The 22,807-nt window shown below is 41.5% G+C and overlaps 1 protein-coding gene across 6 annotated transcripts in view; it reads right to left on the bottom strand.

Moving 5' to 3' along the window:
* git1 (G protein-coupled receptor kinase interacting ArfGAP 1) overlaps positions 1-22,807 on the bottom strand; it is a 216,182-nt gene that overhangs the window by 44,489 nt on the left and 148,886 nt on the right. For all 6 annotated transcript variants that reach the window (XM_068010450.1, XM_068010453.1, XM_068010455.1 and 3 more), the window contains one exon: positions 8,077-8,174. In XM_068010450.1, the coding sequence (XP_067866551.1) occupies positions 8,077-8,174 (98 nt within the window). The remainder of the gene's footprint in view (positions 1-8,076; positions 8,175-22,807) is intronic.

Genomic DNA, 22,807 nt, shown 5'->3' with positions numbered 1-22,807 from the left:
TTAGTTTAGTTTAGAGATACAGCACTGAAACAGGCCCTTCGGCCCACCGAGTGTGTGCCGACCATCAACCACCCATTTATATACTAATCCTACACTAATTCCATATTCCTACCACATCCCCACCTATCCCTATATTTCCCTATCACCTACCTATACTTGGGACAATTTATAATGGCCAATTTACCTATCAACCTGCAAGTCTTTGGCTTGTGGGAGGAAACCGGAACACCCGGAGGAAACCCATGCAGACACAGGGAGAACTTGCAAACTCCACACAGGCAGTACCCAGAATTGAACCCGGGTCGCTGGAGCGGTGAGGCTGCGGTGCTAACATTCGTGCTACTTATCAGCCCAAACCAGAATGTTGTCCAGGTCTTGCTGCATGCAGGCACGGATTGTTTCAATATCTAAGGAGTAGCAAATGATACTGAACACTGTGCAACCATCAGCCAACATCCCTACTTTTGGCCCTATGTTGGAACAAAGGCCATTGATTAAGCAGCTGAAGATGGTTTGGCCTCGGTCACTACCCTGAAGGATTTCTGCAGCGATGTTCTGGGACTGAGACGAGTAGCCTCCAACAACCACACCAATCTTCCTTTGTTCTGGGTATGACTCCAACTAGTGGAATGTTTTCCCCGATTCCCACTGACTTTAATTTTGCTCGGGCTCCATGGTTCCACACTCGGTCAAACGCTGCCTTGATATCAAGGACAGTCCCTCTCGCCTCACCTCTGGAATTCAGCTTTTTTGTCCATGTCTGGACCAAGGCTGTAATGGGGTGTGGAACAGCATCGGTGAGCAGGTTGCTGGTTAGTAAGTGCCCCTTGATAGCACTGTCGATGATGCCTTTATAACTTTGCCGATAAATGAGAGTAAACCGATGGGGCAGTTATTGGTGGATTGGGTTTGTCTTGGTTTTTGTGGACAGGATATACCTGGCCAATTTTCTATATTGTCGGGTAGATACCAGCATTGTAGCTGCACTTGATTGGCTTGGCCAATGATATAGCTAGTTCTGGAGCACAAGTAATACTGCTGGGATGTTGTCACAGGCCACAGCCTTTGCTGTATCCAATGCCTTCAGCTGTTTCTTGATATCATTTAGAGTGAATTGAATCATCATGGTGTGGACTTCAGGAAGAGGCCGAGATGGATCATCCATTCAGCACTTCAGGCTGAAGATGGTTGCAAATTCTTGTCTTTTGCATTGACATGCTGGGTTGCCATTATTGAGGCTGGAGACATTTTTGGAGCCTCCTCCTCCAGTTAGTTGCTTAATTGCCCATCACCATTCACAAGGTGGTGGTGAGCTGCCTTCTTGAGCTGCTGCAGTTCTTGGGGTGGAGGTACCAACAGTGCTGTTAGGAAGGGAGTTCCAGGATTTTGACCGAGTGACAGTGAAGGAACGGTGATATAGTTCCAAGTCAGGATGGTCTGTGGTGTTCCCATGCATCTGCTGCCCTTATCCTTCTAGGTGATAGAGGTCGCGGGTTTGGAAGGTGCTGTCGAAGGAACCTTGGTGAGTTGCTGCAGTGCATCTTGTAGATGGTACACACTGTTGCCACTGAGCGTCGGTGGAGGGAGTGAATGTTGAAGGTGGTGGATGGGGTGCCAATCAAGCGGGCTGCTTTGTCCCAGATGGTGTCGAGCTTCTTGAATGTTGTTGGAGCTGCACCCATCCAGACAAGTGTACAGTATTCCATCATACTCCTGACTTCTGCCTTGCAGATGGAGGACAAGCATTGTGGAGACAGGAGGCGAGTTACTCGCCGCTGAATTCCCAGTCTCTGCCTGCTCTTGTAGCATTTATGCAGCTGCTCCAGTTCAGTTTCTGGTCAACGGTGAACTCCAGGATGTTGATAGTGGGTGATTCAGTGATGGTAATGCCATTGAATGTCAAGGGGAGATTGTCAGGTTCTCTCTTGTTGGAGATGGTGATTTCCTGGCACTTGTGTTGTGCAAATGTTACTTGCCACTTAGCAGCCCAAGCCTGGATGTTGTCCAGGTCTTGCTGCGTATGGACATAGGCTAGGTATGACTCCAACCAGCGGAGCATTTTCCCCGATTCCCATTGACTCCATAGAGTCGTAGAGCATAGAAACAGGCCCTTCGGCCCACCGCGTCCATGCTGACCATAATGCCTATCTATACTAATCCCACCTGCCTGCATTAATTCTATATCCCTCTCTACCTTGCTCATTCAAGTACCTGTCCAGATGCCTGTTAAATGTCGCTACTGTTCCTGCCCCCAACACCTCCTCAGGCAGCTCATTCCAGATACCCACTATTCTTTGTGTGAAAGATTTACCTTTTTGATCCCCTTTCAACCTCCTCCCTCTAACCTTAAATCTATGGCCTCTAGTTTTAGTCACCCCTACCATGGGAAACAGACTCTGGCTATCTACCCTATCTATGCCTCACATAATTTTATATACCTCTATCATGTCCCCTCTCAGCCTTCTTTGCTCTAGGGAAAACAGACCCAGCCTATCCAATCTCTCTTTATAATGCAAGCCCTTCAAATCAGGCAACATCCTTGTGAATCTTTTCTGCACCCTCTCTAACTTAATCACATCTTTCCTGTAGTGCGGCGACCAGAACTGCACACAGTACTCCAAACGCAGCCTAACCAACGTTATGAACAACTGCAACATGACGTCCCAACTCTTGTACTCAATGCCTCAGCCGATGAAGGCAAGCATGCCATAACGCCTTCTTCACCACCCTGTCTACCTGTGTTGCCACTTTCAGGGAACTATGTACTTGCACCCCAAGGTCTCTCTGCTCAACAATACACCCCAGGGCCCTGCCATTCACTGTATATGTCCTGCCCTGGTTTAACTTCCCAAAATGCATCACTTCACACTTGCCTGCGTTAAATTCCATTTGCCACTCCCTTGCCCACTTTCCCACTTCCTGTTGTAACCTTAGACAACCTTCTTCACTGTCCACTATACCACCAATTTTGGTGTCATCTGCAAACTTACTAATCATGCCCCTTACATTCACATCCAAGTCATTAATATATATGACAAACAACAGAGGGCCCAGCACCGATCCCTGCGGCACACCACTGGTCACCGGGCTCCAATCTGAAAAACAACTCTCCACTACCACCCTCTGCCTCCTATCACCAAGCCAATTTTGTATCCAATTTGCCAGTTTCCAAAACTCCAGTTTTGTTAATGCTCCTTGATTCCATACTCGGTCAAATACTGCCTTGATGTCAAGGTCAGTCACTCTCACCTCTGGAGTTCAACTCTTTTATCCAGGTTAGGACCAAACTGCAATGAGGTCAGGAGCTGAGTGACCCTGGTAGAACTCAAACTGAGCATCAATGATCACGCTATTGCTGAGCAAGTGCCACTTGATAGCACTGTTGACGACCCCTTCTATCACTTTGCTAATGATCGGGAGTAGACGAATAGGGCGGTAATTAGTTGGGTTGGATTTGTTCTGCTTTTTGTGCACATACTGGGCAATTTTCCACATTGTCGGGTAGATGCCAGTGTTGTAGCTATACTGGAACAGCTTGGCTAGGGGTGTTGCTAGCTCTGGAGCACAAGTCTTCTGTACTATTGCCAGAATGTTGCCAGGGCCCATAGCCATGGCAGTATCCAGTGCCTTCAGCCTTTTCTTAATATTATGTGGAGTGAATCGGATTGGCTGAAGTCTGGCATCTGAGATACTGGGGACCTCAGGAGGAGGCAGAGATGGATCATCCTCTCGGAACTTCTAGCTGAAGGTGGATGCAAATGCTTCAGCCTTGTCTTTTGCACTGATGTGCTGGGCTCCCCCATCATTCAGGATGGGGATATTTGTGGGGCCTTCTCCTCCTGTCAGTTGTTTAATTGTTCACCACCATTCACGACTGGATGTGCCAGGACTGGAGAGCCTAGATCTGATCCGTTGGTTGTGGGTTCGCCTAGCCTTGTCTATTGCATGCTGCTTCTGCTGTTTGGCATGCAAGTAGTCCTGTGTTGTAGCTTCACCAGGCTGACATCTCATTTTTGGGTATGCCTAGTGCTGCTCCTGGCATGCCCTCCTGCACTCTTCATTGAACCAGGGTTGGTCCCCCGGCTTGATGGTAATGGTAGAGTGGGGGATATGCCGGGCCATGAGGTTACAGATTGTGGTTGAATACAATTCTGCTGCTGCTGATAGCCCACAGCGCCTCATGGATGCCCAGTTTTGAATTGCTAAATCTGTTTGAAATCTTGCAGCTGGTCTTATTTTCAGAGCAGCTCCTTTCTTATTTTTGGAACAACATTTGATTAAAATTACTACTTTGGGGAAAATCATTTTTCTAGCCATAAGATTCTCAAAAAAGATGCACATTTTGAAAGCTGTAAAGGTCACTCAATACCCCACAGATTGAAAAATATAAAATCTAAATATATTGAAAGCATAAACCATAAAATGTAAAGAACATTAAAGATCCATAAAAAGTACTTGTTTTTCTGAAGCTCTGTGATTTATGACTTTCATTTGGAAAATAGTTATAAACAGGATGTACAAAAGTCACTTGCAAGTCACTTCACTGTTCATCCCTATAATACATTGCACCTTCCAACATTTTAGAATTAATTTATTAGGAGTCATCTGTAAATATTTAACCTTCACTAACATTTTACTTGGAGGAAAGGGAAATTTTGGACGCTATGTCACCAACCATGCAAATAAATGATAGTGTGCTGTCAGTAACAATATACTAAAGCACAACAACAGGGCAGCCAGCATACACTGCTCACACCACTTCCACACCAAACCCTCACTCCAACAGTTACCGATAATAATTTTGTTCCCTCCCTCCAGTTGGTTATTATTTACCTCCTCAAAGCTGTCACTAACATTCCCAAGGCCACTACTACCCCCAACCAAAGACAATCAGTACCAATGACTGCTCTGAAGTTGCTTGCTGCAGAGACATTATGCTCCCAATAGCTGGATGAGATAATGGTTTGGACAGGAAAACAAAAATGTCTATTAAAATCTTCCCTAGCTTTTTACCTCTCATCTCCTACTTTCTTGAAAGCGACAACTCATGTTAGTGTATTGCTCAATAGGCAGCAGATGACCTTCCAGTAACCATTTACCCTTAATGAGTGATCAGCTGGACACTTGAGCAAGGAGGTTTATGATGAACTGGATTGTGGCATCAGTGCGTGCCAAAGAGAGGGGAAACCACTGGCTTTATCCTAACTTTGTTTTGTTAAGGCCAGTTGCAGTTCCTCTACAACATCTCCAGCTGAAATCATAAAAACACAAGCAATATGATAAGAGCATAAGAAATGGGAGCACAGGAAGGCTACAGCGCCCCTGGAGTCTGCTTCACCATTCTATAAGATTATGGTTGAACATCTAAATCAATTCCACTTTCCTGTCCTGTTCCCCATATCCCTCCATTCCCTTAGCACCCAAAAATCTATTGATCTACCATCCTTTAGAGGCTGGTAGATAGGCGAACACGTGGTGAGTCACCGAGCACGAGTGGGCAGCAGTCAGGTCGGGCGGAAAGGGTAGCGTGTCTGCCAGCTCCCAAGAGGGCGAGGTTGCACACGAATTTTGCAACAGGACATTCAGATGAGGACCTCGATGGGGTGGCAGACAGGAGAATACTGATGATTATGCACACTAAAATGTTTGGTGCATTTTTCAGACCTGCCAGAAAGCCTTCTGTCACCATCAAGAAACACTTTTTTTGTGGGCTTTTTATTCAAGGGAATGTGTATTTATTTACGTCTTTAAATTTTTGCAATAGCTTATCTACCATCATATAGTTTTAATCTAATTTCCCAATCTACCTCAGCCAACTTGTTTTTCACACCTCCATAATGGGACTCTGGTTAAATTTAAGACCCTAGTTTCAGACTTAACCGCATCACTCTTGAACCTAATGTGAAATTCTAACATGTTTTTTTATTCGTTTGTGGGATGTGGGTGTCGCTGGTTAGGCGAACATTTATTGCCCATCTCTAATAGCCCTTGAACTGAGTGCTTGCTAGGCCATTTCAGAGGGCATTTAAGAGTCAACCACATTGCTGTGGGTCTGGAGTCACACATAGGCCAAACCAGGTAAGGATGGCAGATTTCCTTCTCTAAAAGGACATTAGTGAACCAGATGGGTTTTTTTACAACAATTGTTTCATGGTCACCACTAGACTAGCTTTTAATTCCAGATTTATTAATTGAATTCAAATTTCACCATCTGAATCCCGTGGTGGGATTCGTATTAGCCTGGGCTCTGCATTACTAGTCCAGTGACATTACCACTACAGCACCACCTCCCCCAATTGTGATCAATCTTCCTAGGGATCCTTTACTACAAGATTACTAATTAACCCAGTCTCATAACACAGCACTAAATCTAAAACAGCTTGTTCCCTAGCAGGATCCCCAACATATTACTCTAGAACATTATCTTGAATGTATTTTATTTTTATTCATTTCATGGGATGTGGGCATCACTGGCAAGTCCAGCATTTATTGCCCATCTCCAATTGCCCTCGAGAAGGTGGTGGTGAGCTGCCTTTTTGAACTGCTGCAGTCCATCTGGTGCAGGTACACCCACAGTGTTGTTAGGGAGGGAGTTCCAGAATTTTGATCCCGTGACAGTGAAGGAACAGCGATACATTTCCAAGTTTCCTCATTCACCTTCCCTTCACAAATTCCCTCATTCTCCTCTACGTCGCCCCTGCCCCAACAAACCAACAAAAATATGACTAGATGGTTTAATGCATTATATTAGAAACTTGCAGCAGCAAAACAGAACAATCAGACCTCATTTTGCAGCAGAGGATGGCATAATACTAAGGGAGCTACTGTTAACACTCAACCTCTAGCTTCGATTGAAAGTCATTTGTACTGAAGTAGAATGCAAAAATGGCTTTGCACACATGCTGGATTTATCTTTCTCTTGAGGATTAGGCTGCTCATATTTTTTTTTTTTAAACGTTTCTGAGCCTAGCCTTTTTTTGAAGGCTAATCAAGTTCAAACATCAGCATAGCTTTGCAGTTATGTGGCAATTAAAGTGACAAGGCCCCAATGGCTTGAATTTTTGTGGGAAAGACAGTCAGTCGATTCTAAGAATCACATGAAACTTGTATTTTGCTGCAGCACATCTGAAGAAACACAAAGGTCCAACACACAACACATTAATTTCTCATGGTCCGCTTCCTGTTAAGAACTCAGCAGCAAAATACTTGGCCTGAAATGTTGACAGATACCAGACGAAGGTGATATAACTTGCAAAATAAGTTTATATAAAAAAGCTAAACAGTTGGGTCCCAAATTTGGAGAACAGCAAAAAATGACACGTTTACAGCACACAAACTTTTCATAGTCAATTAAGTGGGAAAAAAATTACAATTGCAAGATATGTAAATATATCTGACCAAACTGCTTTGATATTCAACATGCAAACAGTAGGAACCATTTTGTTTTGGTTGTAAACCAACAACTGCAACTTAGCAATGGCTGTGGCTATTGACTGCCAATTAGTACTGCAGGCTGCAGTATCACTGTGTTGGGAGGAAACGTTTAGTACAGTACCATCTCATTTCCTGCTAGAAAGACAAATAAGGGCAAAGGGACTCAACCAAATTTGGCCACATCAAGATAAAACATAGTCTGAAGAAACCTCATTAAGGTGAGCTAGTTGTCCAGCTTGCTGTAACATGTAGCTTTGCACTCATGATTCCGAACACAGAAACATCCCTCGGCTCAACTGGACCATTATGGCGAGGACCCAAGTCAACATTATCAAAATTACAAGACCTCACTCTCTCACTTTCTGATCAGTTTCACTGTGACAGTATGCTGCAGAAAGGGCAAAACAAAAAATAACTTCAAAGAAACAGTCCCATCAATTATTTGATGAACTGTGAGCAGGCGAATGGCTCTCCTCCTGTTTACAGCAGGGAAGAATGTTGGATTATGTGCAACACATTATAATGTGCACCCTATACATACAATATTCATATATAAACATATATATCATTACACATGCATTATTTTAGACATGGTAAACACAAACAAAATCATATTTAAAAGACATTTATATTTCAACATACCTGATTCCTAGTTGCAGAATATTCTGGATTGACTGGAAGGAAGGGCACAGCACTACGCTCAGTCACTAACGTGCTATGGTTCTGGGTGGCCAACCACACTGCAAATACAGAAAGATAATAGTATTAGTGAGCATGAAATTGTTCATTGAGTAATAACATTCTACAAGCTCCTGTGAAGTGTTTTTTTTTTTACAAAACATCTTGCCAGAGAAGTTAACCAGCTAATTCATGCTTCTGCTGTCATGCACCAAGTTACTCTGAACAAAATGGCCTGACTGTGGAGATCATTTTTATTTTATTTTAATATCTTAAGTTCAATCCTAAAACTGTGTGATTTCCCCACCCACCCTTTTTTAAAAAAGAGTGCGAACATGGAATGAGTTGTTTTTGGTCTAATAGGGTCCAAACTAAAAGCACCAAAGCTATTTTATCTGCGAGCTAGCAATACTAGATTTGTCCCAGAAGTAGTTGATCTCAGTACAGGGCTGTACAAGCTCTGACTGTCTTAGATCAATAGGTTAATAAATGCAATTATCTAAAAGGACTAGAATATAGATTCACAGGTTAAATTTACACCTCTTCCCAATTATGTTCCCAGGCCTTTCAGGAGCACACTCAAGTGATTTGGTGAAGGGTAAGATGATGTACTGATATACTGGTTAGGGACTTGCGGTCAAAACATTAAGATTCTCCAGCATTTTTAGCATCCTCTAGTGGTTAAAAATATACAATACATCAAGTCACTTTATTCCATGTTTAATTGGGACTTTTACGAGATATACTCTGGATATAGTGGACCATGAACTTACCAGCCTGATAGTTTGCCTTGCCTGCAGTAATTGGAGATTAAATGCAGGTACTTATAACAGCCCAAGCTGAAACTCCCATTTTGCAGCCCAGCAAAAGGTGGTAGTTATTGGAACTTTGTGTATCTGTTCATAATTCACAACGCAATGCCGCTGTTCCAGAAATGCTAACACGTCTTTCAATTTGACTTCTTACAAAAATACTCTCAAACTTTGTGATATACTCCTCCCTCAAAGACCCTGTCCGATTTCACGATCAGTGGTGAAGGGAGAGCACTCATTGGCGACCTTGAAGAAAGCTGCCAACAATCTAGCGACCTCTGTGGTGTGGATTTCCTCTTTCACATCAGTTTGAATCTGGCGTTGTCAGGGAATCTCCAGGCAGCCAGCAACAGTGTTGTCGTCATTCAGGGTAAACAATCATATTGAAGTATTCTCAGACAGTAACCCAGGATGCAAAATGCCCTGAATTTTTCTTCTTTAATTAAAAATGTCAAGAAGAGTGAAATAAATGACTGAGGCATACACAAGGGATTACGGTTGAAGTTGAAATAAATTTTTCATGAACATTTTAAAACCGTGAATTTTTAAAGTCATATTGGTGAAATTGGATATTACACCAACATAAAATTATTTTTTCAGTGTCAGTGAGGCTGCTTAGCATTAACTTAGTACACTGTTAAAAACCCAGTTAAACCTCATTCAACAAGGTGTAACTTTTTCAAGCGTTTTTACAGCAAGACTAGAACATAAAAGGTCAATTTCTCATCAATTCAATGATTTCTGCTTGATTGCAGTTAGGGGTAGGAGGAAGGGAGACTTCAACAACATACCTCATGGTCAAGCATAGAATCACTGACAGAAACTTCTGGATTTCCGCATTTAACTACACATGTGCGGACTCCAGTTTCACTGTCATTTCTACAGCAAAATCCATGTCCATGTCTGAATACGAATCTGAAATCTGTAACAATCTATTTTCTGGAAGCTGCTTCTAATTTTAGATCTGGTAGGACATGGAATATCCTAACAGCATATAAAATGTTTCTCGTCATTTCTCCTTCATATTCTTTTGGTGATGAGTTTAAATTTATACCCTCGAGTTACTACCTCAGAGTACAGCTGCATATTGCAATTGTGCTATGATTTCAAAATAACGAGCAATATTTGGTGAATTCATATTTAAATATAAATAGCTTTATATGCAAATTGTACAACAGCTACAATGAATATGAAAATACACCTTGAAATCCTAAAAATCAAATTTGACAGATTATGAATCCTGATCTTTTCTACATTTTAGTAGGCTGTTCATTCAATCTACCTAGGTTGCCTGAATTTTGAATCAAAAGCATCAAAAAGTTTACACAGTTGAAAGCTTCAATATATTTTGTATATATGAAATAGTTGTGGCCCTATCAGTTGACAGCTGTCAGAGGATTGTTTAACATATGGGAGAAATGACATGTAAACTGATATATTTATTTATTCTGTACTAATGCTTTGTCTTTCAACACACCATTAACATATTGTTTGCCTTTGTTCCATGACCTTTTGGTCAGCTATGTGGCCTTGTCCAATCTACACCTTCTCCTTTGTTATCTCTTGCCCCACCCCCACCTCACTTGCTTATAACCTGTGACATTTTTAATATTTGTCAGTTCCGAAGAAGGGTCACTGACCCGAAACACTAACTCTGCTTCTCTTTTCATAGATGCTGCCAGACCTGCTGAGTGGTTCCAGCATTTCTTGTTTTTATTTCAGATTTCCAGCATCTGCAGTATTTTGCTTTTATTTATTTAGAGATACAGCACTGAAACAGGCCCTTCGGCCCACTGAGTCTGTGCCGACCAACAACCACCCATTTATACTAACCCTACAGTAATCCCATATTCCCTACCACCTACCTACACTAGGGGCAATTTACAATGGCCAATTTACCGATCACCTACAAAATCTTTTGGCAGTGGGAGGAAACTGGTGCACCCGGCGAAAACCCATGCAGTCACAGGGAGAACTTGCAAACTCCACACAGGCAGTACCCAGAATCGAACCCGGGTCCCTGGAGCTGTGAGGCTGCAGTGCTAACCACTGCACCGCCCAAAAAACAACCTCGCTGCGAGCAGCATAGCCCTATCATTTTAAATTTGTTTCATGAAGTGGAATTCATCTTAGTGTTACGCAACTCAAAAGCTTAGATTTGGAAAATAGGTCTAATTGCACTGTTCTGTTTCGCAAGTGTAAATATAAATTCCACAAAATGTGTCACAGGCCCATGATTACATGATATTGAAATCTAGTGAGAACATGAAGTTACAAAAACTGGAAATGCACATAAAATAACATAGATGTGTTCATAATTGTATCAAGGTATTCATTCAACTGCATCATCTGACCAGGTCTAAACATTCCAGATTAGTATTTTGTGACAAAAACAGTGCAACTAAAATGGCAAGTGCACAAGTTAAAACTGCCCTACCACTCATCTCCTTAATTCCTCCATTAAGGAAAGTGCTAGATAACATTGTACATCCTAATTATCTAATCCATGATACTGAATAATTATGAGACTTTCAGTTTATAATTTGAACATGTATGGAACTCTAAAATGATTTAAAATACATATCGAAAGGCATGTAATTTCATTATTCCTACTGATTTTTAAAAATCTTTATTTAAAGCTCCAGAATCCAGAGTAAAATTCTCATCTTTTTAAATTGATGTTCAATGGCATTACCATCGCTGAATCCCCCACAATCTACATCCTGGGGGTTACCATCGACCAGAAACTGAACTGGACCAGCCACATAAATACTGTGGCTACAAGAACATGTCAGAGGCTGGGAATTCTGTGGCGAGTAACTCACCTCCTGACTCCCCAATGCCTGTCCACCATCTACACGGCACAAGTCAGGAGTGTGATGGAATACTCTCCACTTGCCTGGATAAGTTCAGCTCCAACAACACTCAAGAAGCTCGACACTATCCAGGACAAAGCAGCCTGCTTGACTGGCATCCCATCCACCGCCTTCAACATTCACTCCCTCCACCATCGATGCACAGTGGCAGCTGTGTGTACCATCTACAAGATGCAATGTAGCAACTCACGAAGGCTCCTTCGACAGCACCTCCCAAATCCGAGACCTCTACCATCTAGAAGGCCAAGGGCAGTAGATGCATGGGAACACCAACAGCTGCAAGTTCCCCTTCAATCCACACACCATCCTAACTTGAAACTATATCGCCTTTCTTTCAATGTCACTGGGTCAAAATCCTGGAACTCCCTTCCTAATAGCACTGTGGGTGTACCTACACCCCAAGGACTGCAGCGGTTCAAGGAGGCAGCTCACCACCACCTTCTCAAGGGCAATTAGGGATGGGTAATAAACGCTGGCCTAACCAGTGATGCCCACATCCCATGAACGAATAAAATAAATTCTAGTTTTATTTGTATTCCATTGCGTCAAGGGACAAAAAGTGTCACAAATTAAGTTATTATTTGTTTGCAATTTTTCACACATTTATGCATATATAAAATCATATTAATCCAATTTCTTGTCAACAAATTGTTGGGTTTATAACCTCTTAGCATTTCACCATTACATATGCAAAAAGTTAATTACGACAAACATGCTTTAATTAAGTTTGGTTTGAACAGTGAGTAATGAGAACATGTGGGGAATGATCTAATTTGGGTAGACATGGTACCTAACAGTATGACAGTCAGATCAAGCAAAGTGACACAGAAAAAAAGAGCGAAAAGCAATTCAGCTAGCGACAGTATCTTTTAGTATTAATTAAATCCTCACACATCAGCAGGCTCAGTCATCTCTCCCAAAACAGATTCTTTGAAATATTAAGTGATGTCATTCCAATGAAAAATATTCAAAGGAGGAGACAGACACTCATTTAAAAAAATAAACATACATTTGATATTTTAAAAATGAGAAATGACGTTAATAGAACTGGTTACGGATCCTCCCAGTGAACACCAGGGTATTCGGTTTCAGAATTTGCTTTCTGCTACATTGCCACAGATATTTCTATATTCATTAAAATCAGTAAAAGCCAAAATAAAACCTTTATCTACAGTAGCTTTATCCTACAACATGTAGACGATGGATTACCCATCTACACACATTATTGGAAAACCATCTTCATTCTGTTGTAAATTTCAAAGTTCAAAAAGGCTCTGTGAAGGACATTAAGCTTAATAAGTGAATGAGTTAAAGCATTTACAGAAGTGCCTTCTGAATACTCTGATTAGCTCACAAATGAGAACATGGAACAGGTAACTTAGCACTTAGTATTAATCTATCAACCCACAAATACTGGATAATGTACCAAACTAATGAACACCTTAATCATACTCTAAAGTAACAAAAATATTTTTTTAAATCTTTAATACATTTGGATATTCAATCACAGGATGATTAAACGTGCAATTACACATTTTCATCCTGCCAAAATCAATTGTAGCATGAATGACTCGTGCTTTTTAAGGGGAAAAATAATTTCGAAGTTCCAGGACAGCAATGCAAGAGTCAAAACTTAAATATTTTATTAAATTAATATTTTATGCTCTATAAAGGGCATGAGTTCTGGAAAATAGAAAAACACTTGCACTTTTGATGCCGATTCGAAGCCAACAATCATATATCATTGTTCCCTGCTCTAAAGTGCCTTAAAACCAACTTTTCAAGACCACTCCCTCTTCAGCATCAGTTTCTATTTCTCACACCAGCCATTCTCACGGCCCGAGTGGGGATGCCAATTTAGTGCAATAACGTAGGTGATTTTTGAGCTACAAACGTAAACTCACCAAGTCTGTGGGTTGGCAGCACTTTACGGGACTTACAGCCACCATAGACTTGTATTCTGTCAGTTTGGTCTGAATTTGAACTCAGATGGGCAAGTATACTAAACCACAGTACCACTGTTCCCCAAAAATTAAATTTAAAAATAATTTTAATTTATGAATGCACGTGGGTTCACACTCGTCATTCATTCACTTCATGGTGAATGGACATGTTCTGGAGCGACACTCGAAAAGCCCCATCACTTGCACCTGCATTTTCTATAGTGCACCTTAATTAGCAGTAACTTAAAATAATGTGTGAAATTCGGATGTTACAGACTGTTTTTTTGTTTGGGGGTGGAAACAAAAGAGGAACTAATTTCTTAAACTAAAATATATTGCACAGTTGTAATATAACTTCAGGTGACTCATGTAAACCATTTACAAATTACTGGTGGTTTATGATGGCATACAAGTCCAATAACAGTCTTGTCATTTTCTTTTTAGTCTAACTGCACTCACCAAAAATTGTGCTGGTGACAATAACAAAGCAGAATGAGGTCAAACACTATATATTCATCTCTGGATTCTGATTTGAATCCAGGTTTGGTAGGCTGGAAGAGGACTGAAGCAGCTCCTTTCCCCATAGCCATTAAAAGGTCCCATGCATTACAAGTTTAGTCAGCCTTGATCCAATTATCAATATACATGCTTTCGCATCACTAAAGCACTTTCAGACAAGATAATCTCTAAAAACGAAACCGCTCTTTGAAGTTCTTTTCTCATTTACACTTGCAGGCATTTGACAAATGTAGATGTCAGCTATAAGCTATAAAGCTACATTTGATGAATAGAGCAAGGATCTTCCTTAACCCTGTTAACATAGTATTTTCCCATTTGTTGTGCTTATTTGTTCAGCATGCATGAAAGGGGGACACGCACATCATTCAGAATCCATGCTGTTCAAACACTGACCATTACTTACGACACTGCCCTTTTTCCTCTGATGGCTATAATCAATCTGCAATAGGTCAATGCAAGTATTTCAGGCAATTTCTGATTGGATGCCTCAAACTCCAATAAATGCATATCCAATATACTCAAATTTCTGAAGTAAATCAAATTCTACAAAAAAGTGTAGACTTTCTTTTGGTAGTGATATAGTTGTCCTGATTAATATATAGGCCTAATTACAAGACAGGCTTTGCAGGCTACCTCACCTGTTGTACATGATTGCATGAAGAAAAGATTAGTAGAAAATAAGCTGAAGACCAAGAGCATTTAGGGAAAAAACACCAATGCCTGCAACCTCTCACCACCCCACCCGACCCACCCCCAAGAGTTTCTAGAAGACATTGGAAATTTAGCAAGATTTAGAAAGGCAAGATCATACTTGACATAACTGATAAAATTTATTTGAGGTGGTACCAAATAGGTAGGAGATACAGTCCATCGACTGGCAGAAAGCACCTGATAAGGTATCGCACTGTAGACTGGTGAAGATGATTTAAGGGGTATGGAATTATGAGAAGGATATTAAATTTGATTAAAAACTGGTTAGAAATGAGAAAACAAGTTGAAAGCAATTTCTCAAGGTGGCTGGATGTGGGTAGCATTCCATAGGGTTCTTTCCATTGTGTACATCATTGAATTGAATATGGGGTTCAAGGGAGTAGTGGTCAAATTTGCAAATACTAAAATAAGAGACATATTAAACTATTGAGCAATGAAGGAAGTTTTACAGGCAAATTGATAAAGTAGTGAAATAGGGAAAAGTGGGAGATGCAGTAAATGTAAGATTGTACATTTTAGATATTATCAAAAAATGAAATTATACTTTGAATGGGGGAATATCCAGGTGATGTGAAAGAACAAAGGAATTTCTGGGGTACAAGTTCTCAAGACATTAAGTGGATAAGACCACTAGTTGTTTTTTTAAAAAAGTATAGAATACTAAAGTCAAGATGTAATGTTTTATATAATTTCAAATTTAGTAATTTCACATTTGAACTGCTGCATACAATTTGAGCTCCATGCAATGGGAAGGATATCGAAGCAATAGAGAGGATATAGTGCAAATTCACTAGGCCTAGTAAGTGGAACTATGAATACAAAGCAAGACTTGAAAATTGTTTTTGTTAAAAGAGATTATGAGGTGATTTTCTAGGGGTGGAACAGAATATGTAGGAACAGATTCACTCCAGTGGTTGAGGGGCCCAGGTTGGGGCGGCACAGTGGCTAGCACCACATCCTCACAACTCCAGCGACCCGGGTTCAGTTCCGGGTACTGCCTGTGCGGAGTTTGCAAGTTCTCCCTGTGACCTCCCTTAGTATTCTGGGGTAGATCCCATCAGGCCCTGGGGACTTATCTGCCTAATGCTTTGCAAGACACCCAACACCTTCTCCTTTTTGATAATGAGATGACTGAGACTATCTACACTCCCTTCCCTAGGCTCATCATGCACCAAGTCCTTCTCTTTGGTGAATACTGATGCAGAGTACTCATTTAGTACCTCGCCCATTTCCTCTGGCTCCACACATAGATTCCCTTCTCTGTCCTTGAGCGGGCCAACCCTTTCCCTAGTTACCCTCTTGCTCTTTATATATGTATAAAAAGCCTTGGGATTATCCTTAACCCTGTTTGCCAATGACTTTTCATGACCCCTTTTAGCCCTCCTAACTCCTTGCTTAAGTTCCTTCCTACTGTCTTTATATTCCTCAAGGGATTTGTCTGTTCCTAGCCTTCCAGCCCTTACGAATGCTTCCTTTTTCTTTTTGACTAGGCTCACAATATCCCGTGTTATCCAAGGTTCCCGAAACTTGCCAAACTCATCCTTCTTCCTCACAGGAACATGCTGGTCCTGGATTCTAATCAACTGACATTTGAAAGACTCCCACATGTCAGATGTTGATTTACCCTCAAACAGCCGCCTCCAATCTAAATTCTCCAGTTCCTGCCTAATATTGTTCTAATTAGCCTTCCCCCAATTTAGCACCTTCACCCGAGGACTACTCTTATCCTTATCCACAAGTACCTTAAAACTTACTGAATTATGGTCACTGTTCCCGAAATGCTCCCCTACTGAAACTTCGACCACCTGGCCAGGCTCATTCCCCAATACCAGGTCCAGTACGGCCCCATCCCTAGTTGGACTATCTACATATTGTTTCACGAAGCCCTCCTGGATGCTCCTTACAAATTCTGCCCATCTAAGCCCCTAGCACTAAGTGAGTCCCAGTCAATATAGGGGAAGTTAAAATCACCCACCACTACAACCCTGTTACCTTTACATCTTTCCAAGATCTGTCTACATATCTGCTCCTCTACCTCCCGCTGGCTGTTGGGAGGCCTGTAGAAAACCCCCAACATCATGACTGCACCCTTCCTATTCCTGAGCTCCACCCATATTGCCTCTCTGCAGGATCCCTCCAAGGTGTCCTCCCGCAGTACAGTTGAGATATTCTCCTTAACAAGTAATGCAACTTCCCCACCACTTTTACATCCCCCTCTATCCCGCTTGAAGCTTCTAAATCCTGGAACATTTAGCTGCCAATCCTATCCTTCCCTCAACCAAGTCTCTGTCATAGCAATATCATAGTTCCAAGTACTAATTCAAGCTCTAAGTTCATCTGCCTTACCTGTTATACTTCTCGCATTGAAACAAATGCACTTCAGATCACCAGTCCCACTGTGCTCTGCAACATCTCCCTGCCTGCTCTTCCTCTTGGTCTTACTGGCCTTATTTACTAGTTCCCCCTCATTTAGTTCACTTGCTGTCCTACTGCTCTGGTTCCCACCCCCCTGCCACACTAGTTTAAACCCTCCTGAGCTAGCAAAGCTCGCAGCCAGGATATTTGTGCCCCTCCAGTTTAGATGCAACCCGTCCTTCTTGTACAGGTCCCATCTGTCCCTGGAGAGATCCCAATGGTGCAGATATCTGAAACCCTCCCTTCTGCACCAGCTGTTCAGCCACGTGTTTAGCTGCACTATCTTCCTATTTCTAGCCTCACTGGCACGTGGCACAGGGAATAATCCCGAGATTACAACCCTAGAGGTCCTGTCTTTTAACTTTCTACTAACTCCCCCTGCAGGACCTAGTCACTCTTCCTGCCTATGTCATTGGTACCGATGTGTACCACAACGTCTGGCTGTTCACCCTCCCACTTCAGAATGCCCCCTGTCCGTTCAGAGACATCCTTGACCCTGGCACCAGGGAGGCAACATACCATCCTGGAGTCTCTGTCACGTCCACAGAAGCGCCTATCTGTGCCCCTGACTATAGAGTCCCCTATAACCATTGCTCTTCTGCGCTTTGTCCCTCCCTGAACAACAGTGCCAGCCATGGTACCACAGCTCTGGCTGCTGCTGTTTTCCCCTGATAGGCCACCCCCCCGCAACAGTATCCAAAACGGTATACTTGTTAGAGAGGGGGATAGCCACTGGGGATTCCTGCACTGACTGCCTGCCCCTTCTAGCGGTCTCCCATCTATCTGCCTGCACCTTGGGTGTAACCACTTCTCTAAAACTCCTGTCTATGACGCTCTCTGCCACCTGCATGCTCCTAAGTGCATCCAGTTGCCGCTCCAACCGATCCATGCGGTCTGTGAGGAGCTGCAACTGGGTACACTTCCTGCAGATGTAGTCGTCCGGAACACTGGAAGCGTCACGGACCTCCCACATCTCACAGGTGAAGCACTTCACCCCTTTAACTGACATTTCTAGCACTAATTAAATTAATTTAAAATAAATACTTATTAAATCCTTACTAAATTGTTATAACTATATGGTCCCTAGTGCTAGATTCCTACTATAAATATTAAATGCTAACTAAATACAGTAATCTCCTCCCTCTGGTTTAGTAACTCTACTTATTAATTAGTTAATTAGGGTTTTAATCAATTTTTATCAATGTTTAATTTTCAAATTCAGTAAAAAAAATTCCCCACCAGGTCACCGCTTTCCTGTGACGTCACTTTCAGTTTTTATTACCAGAGGTAAGTTTTTTTATACTTACCGGTCTGGAACTCTGCCCTCCGAGTCTTCTCTCAGTCAGCTGTGCTCTTTGGAGCTCTGGGCTCCCCTCACTCTGAGGACAGGTAGGAAATGAAAGGAGCTCCTCACTCCCTCCTTACCGAACTTCCTCACTTACCAACCTTCCACTGTAGCACTCTATTGCAATCCAAGTCAGCACTCCAGTGCTGGATAAAGACCAACATGGATTGGGTGGGCTGAAAGGCCTATTTTTATATTCAAGGCTGAACGGATAGTTTTTGATCTCTTAGGGATTCAAGGGATACGGAGAGCGGACGGGAAAGCGAAGTTGAGGGAGAAGATCAGCCATGATCGTACTGAATGGCAGAAAAGGCTCAAGGGCCCATATGGTCTACTCCTGCTCCTATTTCCTATGTTATGTTGTAATTCAACATAAAAGATTAATTGCTTAAGATTTCAGAGGAGCTAACTTCAGAACGACATGTGGCAGGTTTCAATTTTCCTCTCTGCAACTGAGTTTGACACCACCATGCAATGAATTTAACATAGCGAGGTCTCTCAAGATGCTCCAAATTTTACTGCATTTCAACAGATCTCCCAGAAGATTAGTGAGTAAACACACAGCCTGGTATGTTACTGAGCCATACAGAGCAGGAATCCCTAAGCTTGACATCCAGTCTTTGCTGAGTTAGCCGAGGTGTACAACTAACATTCACTGCTCTGGGCTGGGGAGAAGCAAAAAAAAAGTCAATATTCTCATTTCTTATAGCTATACAGTGACCCCTGCTGGAAAGAGTGCACATCAGGGAAAGGTAGGATTGGGCCCAGGTGAGTAGCTGATCAACACTTATTGTCTAAACTCAGATGTGCAAATTGGTCAGTTGGGCAAAGTACAAGATGGCTGAGTATCTGTAAAACTGCACCATTGCAAAAGCATTTTGAAATGGAGAAGGGGAGAAATTCAGGAAATAAAAATCAGTTACTTTATACAGACAGCAACATTTTCATTTAGTTTTCTGTTCTCATCTAGCCAATCTTCAAAAGACACCTTGAATTTTCATCTCGCCTCTTTACGTTGAATTAATATAAGTCCAGGTGTCAGGATAGTCATCAGCAATAATGCTTAGGAGACAGACACTTTTTAAACAAGGATCTCCAATTCAAAACTAAAATAAGCCAGGTTCTGAGCACTCCACATACCATTAAATTAGCACTCTGAAAAAGGATGTTTAATAACCAGCTCAAAGCAACCAACCTTCACGGAAAATTAAACAACCCTTGGCTCAAACAGAGTATTTCAAACAATGCTTTGGCATTGTCAGGAAATTAGTTCAATTAGATGAAATATGGTCACACAAAGTTAATACAAGTAGCCACAAGAAAAACTATTAAAATAAACCTTACCTTATTTAAGGGTATAGCTGTTATATGTATTGCATTTAGGCTAGTAAGCTAAATTCACTTTAAAACCAAAATGTACCTTGTTTGTGCCTTCTGCTCTCAAGCAGTAAGCTGGAATAAGCTTTGATACTAAATCTCTCTTCCTGTCTTGGTAGCTAGCAACGATGATTCGGAAACATGTCAAAAGAACCGACAGACTGATGAACAACAAATCTGATCCATATTCGACAGAATTAAACTGCCTGAACACCAGACAGCACATTTTCCACTCCTGCACAGCTGTTCCCCTCCCCCACAGTACACACACAGTTAAATACCCACATGTTTCTTATCCTCATCAGATATTGGGAAAGCGCTACAACCAAAAGCTTTTCCAAAAATGGACAGGTTTTTCAGTCGTTGAAAGTCTGTTGGCTGCAATAACATGCACTTCCCACAGTACGCACATTCCTATCGCATTTCCTTACTAAAATGGTATAATTGATTCTTGCTATCATGCAGCTGGTTCCAATATTACTCTCCATTATTCACTTTTTTCACAAGCATTAATTTGAGATAAAAAGTGATTTTAAACAATTAGTAATCTGTTCTGACATCTTTTCAAAAAAACTTCAAAGATTATGAACTTTTCAGTAAACTTTCAAATAACTTGGTAATACTGCTCAAAAATATTAAATGGCATATTAATTATACTAAAACAATTGTCAGCAGTTCTGATGGCTCATTTGGTGAATGGACTGGCTCGTGTGGAACGGAATAGCACAGATCTAGAAGATCCCACATTCAATCACTGGTCTATGCTGACTGGAGATAAGGATGCTGCAACTGGCCTCAGAACTTGTGAGCTAGCGAATGGAGAAAAAGGCTATCAGAATTTCTCCTCCCCACAACCATCCAAGAATACCCACTGGAATCTGTGTGCATACATACAGATGCTCTCCGAGGACAAAATCGGGCTGGACTGTGGGATATTCTTCCCAGATGAATAGCTTGAAACATTCACACAAGAATCATTGTTTTGGAGGGCATTAGTGAGGGGGGGGGGGGGGGAGGGGGGTTGAGGAGGGAAAGGAGGGAGGAGTGTGGTGAAAGATAGGGAAATGAAAAAATGTATTCCATGAAAAAACAGTCATTACCTACTACACATTCTAAATATTTGATAGCTGCATAATTATACATCTGGATGTAGACGACACAAGGTCCGCAGTAAGTACTGGCTACTAACTAACAAACTGAATTAAAAAGCAAAAAAGGGGTAAAGGCTATTTATGGAATACGCAAGATGGCATAGAACTGAAAACATCTCAATTTTCACTTGCTCATTTGAGACATCAATATGTATCTCAAATAGAAACTAATATGATCTTGAATAGCTATCTTGCATCTTTTTTGTCAACACTAACTTTAAAGCTGTTCCCATGGGCTCTCAACCTTGTTAACTACATGTCACACAGCCAAAAACTTAACTCAGAGGGAGGAGCAGATTTTATCGCTAGACTGAAAACTGTAATGCATTTACTTCTATGAAGTATTTTTTATTCTGACATGTCTGATTAAAGGCTTGAAGAAACTAACACTTTCAGACTGCCAAAACAAAAACAAGACTCTTGTATCATCATTTTACAGATGCTTAAAACATTCAGTTTACGTTACTCATTCCTTTAGTAACATCCAAATTTTACTTTTGTAGCAGTAAGGTGAAGAACCCCAATACACCAATTTGGCTTACATCTGCTGCATTAGCTCCTGTGCAACCTCTCCCCACCAGATCTGGCTGTCGGTTGGGTGTCACCTTGCTGTCTACTCTAGGTTTAACAAAGGCAAAACATAAAAATTGCACACATCAGTAAAGAAAAACATGACAGCCATATAGAGGCATGGGGAGACTATTCTGTGACATATTAGGACCAATGTCAGCTAGGTAGAGACTAACCAATCTGATTCTGCAGGGCTATGGGACAAATTGGATAGGTCTTTCAATGAGCTGGCACAGGTATGATGGGACAAGTTGCCTCCCTCTATGCTGGATGATTCCACAACTCAGTACTGCGAAGCATTAAGGAAATGGCATGTTCGAAGTCAGGCCATTTATAATAAATAGCAATACAATTCCTGACTTCAGTAGATTAAATCTGCTGCACTCTGGCCAGTAAAAGTATTTTGGTTTTAAACAGGATATGTGAAACCAAATGGATAGAAAATGTGGATCAGACATTGAAATACTGACTAATGCAAATATTTCACAAAAATAAAGACACCATCATCCCAATGCATATTTCAATTCAGTGTCCCTTGTTGGAATATGCGTAGATATTATGAGAGGACAGAGGTCAGCTGTGATGCTAGCAGAGAACATTCGCCCAGTAACGAGGCCAAGCTTTCAAAAGAGATAAACAAGGGAAGAAAATTGACCAAGAAACTGCTCACACATTTTCAAGCATCAAAACCATGCCTCAATTCAAGAGCTACTTTTTGATCTTCTCACCCACATCATTCTGTACACCCATCAAGGTAGACAAAAGTGTATCTGTATTTATAATATTATAATGGGATACGAAGAAATCAGTTCTTGAGTTCTGGATCGCTGGTTTCTGTTACGACTGAGGCGGGAGGAGTGCACTGTGTTCTAATTCCACTTCTATACAGGTCACAACATATACTTAAATGTTTAACCCAGTTACCGATATGGTCAACCATAGACTCCATTTTTATCCCAGAATAAAACACCAATCA

The sequence above is a fragment of the Heterodontus francisci genome, chromosome 30, assembly GCF_036365525.1.
Source record: "Heterodontus francisci isolate sHetFra1 chromosome 30, sHetFra1.hap1, whole genome shotgun sequence".
Taxonomy (NCBI): domain Eukaryota; kingdom Metazoa; phylum Chordata; class Chondrichthyes; order Heterodontiformes; family Heterodontidae; genus Heterodontus; species Heterodontus francisci.
Note: the sequence above shows the minus strand (reverse complement) of the source record. Positions and strands in the feature narration are given on the sequence as shown.